A 12,440-nucleotide genomic window follows, 5' to 3' on the forward strand; every position below is an offset into this window, starting at 1 on the left:
TCGAGCCCCACATCTGGCTCTCTGCTTAGCAGGGAGCCTGCTTCCCCCCTCTTTCTCTCTGCCTGCTTCTCTGCCTATTTGTGATCTCTATCAAATTAAAAAAAGGAATCTTAAAAAAAAAAAAACTATCTCCATTTATTTAACAAATATTTACTGGATACCTATGTAAAAAGCACTGTGCCAGGAAGTGGAAATAGGGAACTGATCTTACAATAGAAGCTGTAATACTTTCTAAAATACTCAGAGTATAAATTACAAATAATAATAAAGTAATTTTGGGACATTTGCCTATTACTATTGTAGTAAGTCTTTAACCTAACATTTCCCACACTGTCTTTTTCCTTAGCCAGCTCTTCCTCTTTATGGCACAGTCATCCAAATTCAAAACTTCAGAATGGGCTGCATGTTAGTTGGGTTTTTATCTGTCCTGCTAACTTCAAGAGAGGAAACAGGTGAACTCTGTTTCCATGGAAAGAATAAAAGGAGATGGCAAGTGCTCTAGTTCAATCTCCCTCTATCAAGAAATGTTGGGGTTAGTTTACTTCTGAATGATCATTACTTCTTATATCTTACTATTTCTTTTTTTTTCCAATATTTTATTTTTATTTATTTGACAGAGAGAGATCACAAGTAGGCAGAGAAGCAGGCAGAGAGAGGAAGGGAAGCAGGCTCCCTGCGGAGCAAAGAGCCCGATGCGGGGCTTGATCCCAGGACCCTGAGATCATGACCTGAGCTGAAGGCAGAAGCTTTAACCCACTGAGCCACTCAGGCGCCCCTATCTTACTATTTCTTTTCTGGATTCTAACACCTAGTAATTTTGAGCACAGTAAATTTTTAGTAGTCATGTCTAAGTTTTCTTCACACCCAAAGTGAAACAATGGCTTATCTGGGCATAGAATCTGGATCATTTCTCCTCACTATTTTGAGAATCTATATTGTTTCATTATCTTCCTTACTTAGTGTTAAGAGTGATGACAATGTGGTTCTTATACTTTCTAAAAAAGTCTACACGCTCAGAGCCCCTGGGTGGCTAGTTGGTTGAGTGTCTGCCTTCAGCTCAGGTCATAATCACAGGGTCCTGGGAGAGAGCCCTGCATTCGGCTCCCTGCTGAGTGGGGAGTCCTCCTCTCCCCACTACTCATGCTCTCTCACTTACTCTCTCTCCAATAAACAAAATCTTTAAAAAAAAATCTGCACTCTCTGAAAGATCTATGATTCTTTTCTGTATATATTTTTAAATGTATCAAAATTACATTATTATGCTTCTGGATATAGAATTTTAAAAAATCCTGACAACCCTCAAATTTCCCTTTTCAATCTGTGTTCTAAGGATTTAGGTCTTTGTTTAGTTTTAGAAATTGTTCTTAAAATATTTCTTTGAATATTTACTATTCTTTCTGTTCCTTCTTTGTAGAACTTTGAACCCTCTGTGATTTTGTCCTACATATTGGAAGAAATTCTTTGGTTCAGTTTCCCAGGTTGCTAATTAAGTCTTTGATTGTGAAAATCCTACTTAGCTAATTTTTTTTTTCATTTTAAAATCAAAATTTTAATTTCTTGTATCTCTGGTTAGTTTTTTCAAAATGAATGCACTATCTTCCGACACCTCTATAAAGCTTTTCACATTCAACCCATTTCAATCTCCTTTCAATGTGCCTTTCTATACTGCATAAAAAGAAAGGTTAAGATTTAATTTCCTAGACTCTACTGCAGCAAAGTTTCTGGGTTTAAGTTCTGCCAATTATGGCCATTTATTTGAGAACTAGAAAGCATAAGTGTGGCAATCTGTATGTACTATTACTTCTCTTATTTGGTAAACATGATCACAGAGTAACATAGTCTTTTTGTTGCAGTGTTACCAGAACTGCGAGTGTGATCCCTAGAGCTTATTAGAGGCCAGGGAAGGGAAATTCATTTTGGTGGTATGGGTCCTCACAGGTACCATGACTTTAGAGCCAGCAGAAGTATCAACAGCTTCCCAATTCAACAATTCCTAGTGTGGGAAGTGGCCACTGCTCCCCAACCCCTGGTCTGGACCTCTGATGTGGCTTTAGGAGTCATTCTTCAAAGTTCAATTTCGAGTTTGTTTCTTAAGCCATCATAATCATTCTATAACCTGTTTAATGCCCTGTAATAAATTCTTTTCTGCCTAAAGTCAGTAAATTTTGTTTTCTGTAACTGAACCAATCTAAGTAGGAAAGGTCACCCTTTTGAAGCTTTAATCCCAGTCCAGTATTTCTAAGTAGTATTGACTATTCAAACTATTTTATCATTTTTCTTTTAAGTACTCTTCACTATCTTCTTTTCTACTTTTCTTTCCTTTCCCACAAAAAGAAGGCATAGGTTACCATTATTGAGAGTCAAAGGAGAAATTTTTTAAAAGTTGAAAATAGTCTTGCTATCTGTGTTAGGCCTCTTTATAAGTAAAGACTATTGATAATAAAATAACATGTAGAAAATATTGTCTTTTCTGCTAGATTAAAAGCTTCTTAAGGAAAAGGAACATATCTCTCTTGCTCACTCCACTATCCAAAATTAGCCTAAAGATTTTTCTTTACTGATTGATAGAATAACTAAAAAAGGATAGGAAAAGAGCTATTAAAAGCTCTTTTAAATGGTTTATTATGCCACCTTTAAAAGAGCAAGGCAGATGTTTATATGCTAACATGGAAGGATTAACAAGATATATAGTATATGTCCATCTGTATAAAAAATTCAGATATATATGCTTATAAATGTATAGAACATATCCCTAGGAAGCTGCACAGCAAACTGGTCACTGTGGTTGCATTCAAGAGGGTAACTAGATGGTTGAGGGCCAAAGGTGATAGGTGAGAGGGATTCTTTTAGTTTTTTGGGTTTTTTTTTGTCTCAATAAGCTTTTTTATTGAAGTATAGTACATACAGAGAAGTGCACAGATCATTACTGTATAACTGACTGAGATTTTTTCCCAACTTAGGCATTTTTAAATGCACAGTTTAGTATTAAGCATACTCACATTGTCATGAGAAGTGAGTCTTTTAAACATGTACTCTTCTGTACCTTTTGTTTTTGCCTAAGCATGTATTACATATGCCAAAAATACACTTTTGAAAATGTAAAGCACCTTAATACCTTACGTTATTACCAAATGTTGGATGTTACTGAATTTTAAGATTAAAAAAAAATTTAAAGTCTCCTAGGGCACATGTAACTATGGAAAATTGATACGGGAAAAGAGTTCTGCAATTCCAAATCAATGCACATGTTCACTCCAGGCTGTATAAATGTGTTTTTTCTTTCTTAATAGTAATAAAGCTGATCTCTCAGCAAATCCCATTAAAATGTTGTAAAATAAAGTATGCCAATTTATCTTATCCTGTGAAAACCCTAAAAATATATTAGCTTGTCAAAGTCTATGGTGAGAAGCTTCTAAATGTTATGTTTTAATAAAGTAATTTACCAGCTGTTATTACTTAGGCATTAGTTTTAAAAAATATGCTAGGGCAGAAACCACTTCAAACACATCGTATAGTTCTGAGGCCTTATTGCCTTAATTAAACTTGGGACACAATTCCTGAAAATTGAATGCAGAAATTTGTTATATTGTTTTGAATGATTGAGACTACCATATATGGTGCAAAGTATTTTTTTAAACTATTAAGAAATAAAAAGATGAGTAGTCTCTAAATAAATCTAATATAGAGGCTGTATTAAATTTATTTAGTGTATGAGAGTGTTTCTAGACTAGTTTATTCCATAGATCTTTTTATTCTTGACCAATATCAATTCTTTTAACAGAAATTGTTGAATATAAAAATAGAGTTAATAATGACTTAAATAAAAGTAGCAGGTTACCTGCATACCTGACCAATGTGATAATTTCCAACTGCATCCACATTAGGATCACCGCTGGTCTGGATGATAGATAACAACTTTACAAATCACTTGTTTGACAAATCCATACTCTAAAAAATTGTGACATGTCAGTACTCTTAGTTCTCCATTTCCTCTCCTGCCATGACTCTCTTGTCCTTTATATACTGATCTGCTTAGGAACACTACTGTACCGTCTCTTTCCTGCTGACAAATTTTATGTAAAGTCATAAAAGGAAAGTGCTCTCTCCAGTGTGCACAGGTTGAAGATACTCCTATTGCAACTGAATACAAAAATTTCTACAGGAAAATTAAATTATTCTTTATCAAATTAGTAACTGAGTCTCTCAGAATGAAGAGTCACTTTAGATAAATGCTGGGTATTAACTGAAAAAACGTGGGGCACCTGGGTGGCTCAGTGGGTTAAGGCCTCTGCCTTCAGCTCAGGACATAATCCCAGAGTCCTGGGATCGAGCCCCACATCGAGCCCCACATCGGGCCCCACATCGGGCCCTCTGCTCAGCAGGGAGTCTGCTTCCTCCTCTCTCTCTGCCTGCTTCTCTGCCTACTTGTGATCTCTGTCTGTCAAATAAATAAATAAATAAAATCTTTTAAAAAAACCCCACATAATTGTACTAAGTCCACTCAGGAAATACAATAAAATGAAGACACCAGACATTAGATTTATATATTTTTTATATCTCATTCTTCTCAACTGAAAACAAACTCTAACATACTAAGAAAAATACAAGTAAAGATATTATACATACAGTGCAGAAAAATATCATAAACAAGATCAGTTTTCCATGAATACTTGTGGGATTTTTAGTCTGGGATTTTTGTCTTATTGGTAAGAGTGACAGGCATAGAAAATTTGACAGAATACTATCACTACTGTAACAGAACTGTAGGCAACTAGCATTATAGGGAAGTTATAACAATTTTAAAAATTAAATGGATCAATCGCACACAAGGAGCCACTTAGGTTTGAACACACTGGAGAGCAGAAAGGGAGTTGGTTTATGCTTCTGAAATTAAGAACTGAAGATCAAGTTAGTTTAATATTAAGGAATCAGAATTTGGTGTCTGGATATCCTTCTTTATACTTAAAGAACATAATTTCAAGTAGTTCTAAGACCCATAAAGAGTTGTCTAAGAAACAATTTTTTGATTGTTACCTCAAAAACTAGATTATTTAAAAGTATTTCATGTCTTGATGATACTTATGCCAAATGATGCCAAGCAATTATAATTATGTTTTATTCCATATGATATGGTACTGTGGTTATATAAGGAAACCATATTTTTCAGAAATGTATTTGGAAATAGAGGTTAGATGATAAGAAATCTGGAATTTGCTTTAAAATACATTTGAGATATCAGCAGAAATAGAGATGGATAAAACAAGTATAAATTTTGAAATCCTGGGTGACAGATATACAATTGTTATACTTTTGTAGTATATGTTTGAAATGTTTTATTAAAATTTTTTTAAACAAAGAGAAATAAAACTATGTGGAGTTAGAGGATTTCACACCACCTGATGTTTTAAAATGGATAGTTCAAAAGACAGTCCTTTTGCTTAGAGCTCCATTATTCACTGGACATTTACAGCTTAGAATATGGGTACTGGTGTAGAGATTAAAATGTTTATTCTTATTAATATGCATCACTTAAGAAAACCAGTTAACTTTCCCTTTAGATATATGGATGAAATTCAACTGCAAAGAAGAAAAATACTTCAGAGAACACTAGATTTTGTTCTGTTAATAAGTGAGTATTCAGCAGCTATTATTTTTCCATAGGAATATAGAATTTAGTGAGATTTATTTTTCTAATTGCATTATAACTGGGCTACAAATTCAACAACTACATGGGCTCATTTAATATGTTGCCCAGGTTCCTCTTCATTTAAATAGAAGTAGGTATATTTATATATAGAACAACTGTTAAAAATGTGTTTTTTGAGTGACATGAACAAAAGGCTGCTTGTTGGAAAAAGCATTAAGACGAAATTGTGCTCCCAGTCTGGCTTTTGCACCTGTCTAAACCATTCAGGAAGAAATCCGGCTGGGCCCTGAAGTGAGTTCAATTCTTGTCTACCCAGAACAGCAGCTGCTCAGAGATAAGACTTTAAAATTTCTCTTGTTCAAGCTTGAATTCTTTTTTATTAAAGCCAAAAATCTCTTGTCGTAGCAAGGAACTATTCTATTATTTTAAAAATAAACCTAATGCAGAGTTTCTTTTCTCAGGTAAGAACTCAGTCATTTTTATATTTTTCTCCCTATTCGTATTATTCTCTTGAAAACTAATGTTTCATTCTAGGAAAGTAAAGTGGAAATATGACGAGACTTTATAAACTTCATACTTTATAAACTGGTCATTTCATATACATAAGCTATTCTAAAGTAATAATTTGAAATGTGGCTAAAGATTTATATGAAAAAATATTCTCCATACATCCATAGGATGCAATACTTTGCAGACACTAAAATCACACTTTAGAGAATAAAGCTAGGAAAGTGATTATGGCATATGTAGAGGAAAAACAGTGTATTTGTGATCATAAAACTTTGTTCTAATTTTGGAAAATATTTTTCATATATGGAAAATGGAAACAAAATACACCAAAATGATAAAATCTTGATTGCATGATTTCCTTTACCAGACTTTCTATATTTTTCAGATTTTCCATAAAGATGCATTTTCATTTAAATCAGAAAAGATTTACTTATGCTATTATGGTAGCCATACCTCTTTTAGGATTGCTGACACAAACCACAACCATACGGAAGGATATTTTGCACAAAATGTACCCTTTCTACACCATATTATTTACCTATCACAAGCTATGAGAAATAAAGTTTGCCCCTCCACTACTAAAAAAAAAAAAAAAAAAAAAAACCTCTTAGATTGGGAATAATTTCAACATAAAAGGTGTTTTTTTTTCTGTTTTGTTTTAAGGGACAGTAAGTTTTATTTCCAAATAAGGTCCTGTTTTTAAGACTCTCAAATATATAAATATATTGATCAATTTCAATTTTTATTTAGCCAGTACAATAATATAGTAAAAAGCAATTTATTCTTTATACATAAGGGTCTCAGATAATTGACATCGCAGTCCCATTTATTAAGAGAAATTCCTTCCTTGCACTATACATTGTGGTGGCAAAAAGCTTCAATCTGAGGGGTTTGAAGTGGCGGGGGGGGGGGGGGGGCCAGGATACCAGGTGGTGGGTATTATAGAGGGCACGGATTGCATGGAGCACTGGGTGTGGTGAAAAAATGATACTGTTATGCTGAAAATAAATAAATAAATAAATAAAAGCTTATCAGCAGATTGTTATGGTTCTTTTGATCATAAACAAATGTTCCCTAGTTCCAATGAGGTATAAAGGTCCATAAAGAAAATATATTAGGTGATCCAAGTTTTGACACTAGAAATAACGCATATTACATTCTTAACAGAATCTTGAGGGAATGGGGCATGACTTCTACAAATAATAGAGTCCACAGCATTAGGCATATAATAGAAACCTAAGAAATATTTGAAGAATGAATTACATTTCCATAGGCAATTCTTCATTTCCCTGCTGTTTAGAAGCACAGTTTAAAATGGTGGTATGCTGAGCTGCAGCAACTTCTTCTGAGACATTGCAAAAGGCAAGGGAAGCAAGGACAAAAATGAACTATTGGGACTTCATCAAGATCAAAAGCTTTTGCACAGCAAAGGAACAGTCAACAAAACCAAAAGACAACTGACAGAATGGGAGAAGATAATCGCAAATAACATATCAGATAAAGGTCTAGTATCCAAAATCTACAAAGAACTTACCATCCTCAACACCCAAAGAACAAATAATCCAGTCAAGAAATGAGCAGAGGACATGAACAGACATTTCTACAAAGACTTCCAGATGGCCAACACACACATGAAAAAGTGCTCAACATCCCTCAACATCAGGTTAATATAAATCAAAACCACAATGAGATAATACCACCTCCCCACCAGTCAGAATGGCTAAAATTAACAGTCCAGAAACGACAAATGTTGGTGAGGATGTGGAGAGAGGGGAACCCTCTTACACTGTTGGTGGGAATGCAAACTGGTGCAGCCACTCTGGGAAGTTCCTCAAAAAAGCTGAAAATAGACCTACCCTACAACCCAGCAATCGCACTACTGGGTATTTACCCTAAAGATACAAATGTAGTGATCCGAAGGGGCACATGCACCAGAAAGTTTCTAGCAGCAATGTCCACAATAGCCAAACTATGGAAAGAACCTAGATGTCCATCAACAAATGAATGGATAAAGAAGAGGTGATATATATACAATGGAATACTATGCAGTCATCAAAAGAAATGAAAACTTGCCATATGCAATGATATGGATGGAACTAGAGGGTATTATGCTGAGCCAAATAAGTCAATCAGAGAAAGACTTTTTTTATCATATGATCTCTCTGATATGAAGAATTTGAGAGGAAGGGTGGGGGGTCGTGGTGAGTAGGGAAAGAAAAAATGAAACAAGATGGGATCGGGAAGGAGACAAGCCCTAAGACAAACACAAACCCATGTTAATATCATGAAACAAACTGAGGGTTGCTGGGGGGATTGGGGCGTAGGGATAGAGTTATGGACATTGAGGAGGGTATGTGCTATGGTGAGTGCTGTGAAATGTGTAAGCCTGATGATTCACAGGCCTATACCCCTGGGGCAAATAATACATTATATGTTAATAAAAATAAAATAAAATAAAACAAAATGAAATAAAATGGTGGTATGGCAGAAGCCTTTTATATTAAAAGGACTGCAGGAATGACCATGGCCCCCTCTCATCCTTTAAGTACTTTTATGCAAGATATTTACAATGTTCAGTGATAGAACTAAGTATTATATGATTAGATGCTACCAAATGGCATTTCTCTCTCTTTTTTTTTTTTAAGATTTTATTTATTTATTTAACAGAGATCATAAGTAGGGAGAGAAGCAGAAGCAGGCAGAGAGAGAGGAGGAAGCAGGCTCCCTGCTGATCAGAGAGCCCGATGCGGGGCTGGATCCCAGGACCCTAAGATCATGACCTGAGCTGAAAGCAGAGGCTTTAACCCACTGAGCCACCCAGGTGCCCCCAAATGGCATTTCTTGATCCAGCAACTATGTCATACTCTTGTTGTGCATCTTGGCTCCTAATTCAATAGTTTAAACCTACTGAACCACAGAAAGTCCAAAGTCTACCTTAGAAATTCTTTCAGTTCAAGGATCATAGTGCTTCATTCTATCAAATATGATGTTGAAATCTGCAAAGTTCATTTATAAGAAATATCTATCTTAACATATTGCTGAGAACAAATTTTTAGGTGTCAAAAATCACAGAAGCTGTTGGGTGTCTTAACATAAAATGGGATCCAGAAAATTAAAACCTTAAATGTTAGCGGAGTACTCTCAAGCCACCTCTATTAAATGATTAAAATTAGAGGTTTATTAGGCAGAATACTAATTAGCACCAAACTATGTCATCTTGATGAAGACCCTACCTCAGACTTTAAGTCTGGAAACAAGTATGTGTGTAACCCTGAACATTCATTGTTCACGAAAGCTTATTTAGAAAGGTGATTTTATTTCCCGTTTTATGACAATATTCTCAATCAAGAAAATAGCAGTCAAGGCCTATCTTGTACATGGAATATATTCACCTTCAACTCAGTATGTAAGTCAAAGCCAGTGTCCTTCAACTACTTCCAAAGTGCAAAATAATTTAATTAAAAAAAATTATAGATATATGTTTCAGTTCCTGCTAAGACCAAGGACATGGAAAAAGTAACAGCCTGTGAATATACATAGAGGTTCTTTGACCAAAGACTGGTCATCATACATAGGATACCCTTAAGGAAATGCTAACGATTTATAATTAAAAATAAGTCTGATGGATTTGCCGACCTGCTTCTAAGCCTTTAATATCTAATATCTGATATGTGGTAACATAGCTATCCTTTGTAGACTTGCATGATCAGCCTCTCATTTCTGCAGCTCAGAAGATTCAAAGTTCATGTTTCTGCACAGAGTAGAAATTTTCAGACTGTACCGGATATAGGTAAATTTTTATATTAAATAATCAATGTTTCTTAGGATATAGGAATGGATGCCAAAATCATGTGGACCTCAAATTGATTTTCCTGTCCATACGTATGCATTTCTATTTCTTCTCAAGCAAATATAAATGGGAAGGGAAAGTAGTATTCTTGAGAGTAAATTGCATGCAGAAGTGCCAGCTTTTAGCTTTCGTGTTTTTGATGAAATTACAAGTGTTATTTACTTAAGAAGGTATATATGAGAGTATATTGTATAGCAACTTTCACTGAATTTCAGCTCTGCAATATCAGGTACAAAAAAAAGCTCCAAATACATAATAAAACACTAAACTTCAACATATCACCTTTTTTTTTCAACATATCACTTTTATAGTTTCCTTTTAATTTTCTGATGAAACATTTAAGGTACAACATTTAGGGTAAACATTGAAAATGAACATTTTTGAATTCAAGACTATAGATACTATTAATTTTTTTTACTCCAATCTTTTAAACATCAACAATTTGATTACAGGATTTTACCAGCCTCATATTATTTAATAATTCTAATTTTATATCCAAAAACTATTTGCCCACTTTTGAGTAATTAGTAAATTAGAAGAGTGTGCTTATTATACTGACATCCTTGATATACTGAACTAATGGTTATTTAGATGATGTTAGTGTTCAAATTAGAAAGTGTCAACAACAACAATAGCATATGTTGAATGCAAATGCTTTCAGCAATCAACTAAATACCAGATTAACTACAATACAATACAAACTACAATACATATTAAATACAATATAATACAAAGTCCTTTACAAAGTGTAAAGGACACCAGATTATCATTAAACAATATTTACTGAATACTTTCTACATGTCAGGTATTAAGTTAGCAGTAAAGGAACACAGTGACACATTAGGTTAGCAAAAGGGCTAATTTTTATACAAAAGATGGTGGGCATGGAACCCTTCTGTGTTCTTTAAGGTGTCTACAACCTTTAGGAATTTCTTATGTTGAACTTATATAAGTAATGGATACTCATTTTGTTTGGGGTTAGAGTAAAAGGGGTGGGTTAAATGACAGAGTACTTGAATAAATAGAAACACACATTCTTTTTCATCTTTACTCTCCCCAACCCGGTTGTGTTTACGTTCTAAACAGTTATTTGTGGAGAAACAAAATTATAAGGATGAATGTTTTATAAAGTTAAGTACAAGAAATTAATCCTAAATTTTTATGATATGGCTGTCTGCATTTGAAGAAGGTTATGGAAAGTGATGACCGAAAGACCCACTGACATGTAACCAACGGTCCTTTCCATCCTAAGCACAGGGAAGAGTGCTCTTTGATGTATGCCTACTATTTGTGGTCTGTTACTATTTCTGACACTGACTCTTGGGTTCATTGCCTTTGCTCAGACAGTTACCCAAGAGTTTAAATTACACTTTTGCTAGACGTTTTAAAAAAGGTACTAATTATACACTCACAGTTAAGGCCATTGCTATTTTTGATATAATTGCGGACATAATGCAACTTAAAAGTTGTCAAAATCTTCTTAAATACTACCCATTGCAGTGATGTCACAATTACATAAGAATCATTTCAACAGCACAACAAATCTATGGATATATTTAGTTAGTCCCTACTCTTCAGAGACTTTTAAAAGAGCAAATCATATTAGAGCACAAATTTTAAAACTTGTCAAGATGGCATTAATTGTAAATGTTCCAAAAGCTCCTAAACAAGTTAACTAAAACAGCACTATACATTTTTCTGAATCCATACACCCCTTAATTGTAATTTATAACCTTTAGAATGAAATGTTAACCATTTTATTTTTCTATATTAATCATTTCATCCTTTTTTAACCAATTATTCTTTCAATTGTTACTTTCATGTTATTCAGTTTTAAAATAGTACTAACACATAAGCCAACATAATATTTCCAGCCGCCTCCTGAAGTTCCTCAAATTCCCTCTCGCCTTCCTCCGCTTTCTCGCACTTTCCCTTACAATAGCTCCCTTTAAGATCCCTGAACTTCCGCGCGACCGCGGGCTCTCGACCCCAGACACTCACGAGAAGAAGGGATCATCCTCAAAGCTGCTGCTCAGCATCCCGAACATACTGGCTCTGTCACCGGCGGCGGCGGACGCGGACAGATTGGAAGACGATGTAACTTGCCGCGGCCGCGACCGGAGCCAGTGTTTCCCCACGCAGTCGATGCTACTCACCCGGCTAAGAAGGCGGTGCCCGCCGGGAAAGGCGGTGCGTGACGCCGAGCTGCTTTCCCATTGGACACCGGTCTCTCGACGTCACTAAGACGAGGCGGGGAAAACGCGCCGCTGCCATAGCAACTGCGATCAACACAGTGGAAGCGAGAGGTTTGGTTTCCCGCCAGTCAGGCAACCCTTCTAAAGTCTTCTGAGGGACGAGATAGCTTGTTCCCAGGACTGCAGGAACCCCAAAATTAGACCACCCTCTGCGTGACCTTGGGCACAGCGCCCTCGG

General features: G+C 35.2%; 1 protein-coding gene across 1 annotated transcript in view; it reads right to left on the minus strand.

Moving 5' to 3' along the window:
* MLF1 (myeloid leukemia factor 1) overlaps positions 1-12,173 on the minus strand; it is a 32,671-nt gene extending 20,498 nt beyond the window's left edge. Inside the window, exon 1 of the mRNA XM_059388070.1 lies at positions 12,009-12,173. Within this exon, the coding sequence (XP_059244053.1) occupies positions 12,009-12,055 (47 nt within the window). The 5' untranslated portion in view covers positions 12,056-12,173. The remainder of the gene's footprint in view (positions 1-12,008) is intronic.
* Positions 12,174-12,440: the final 267 nt, after the last annotated feature.

This window comes from Mustela nigripes, chromosome 2 (assembly GCF_022355385.1).
Source record: "Mustela nigripes isolate SB6536 chromosome 2, MUSNIG.SB6536, whole genome shotgun sequence".
In the NCBI taxonomy this organism is placed as follows: Eukaryota; Metazoa; Chordata; class Mammalia; order Carnivora; family Mustelidae; genus Mustela; species Mustela nigripes.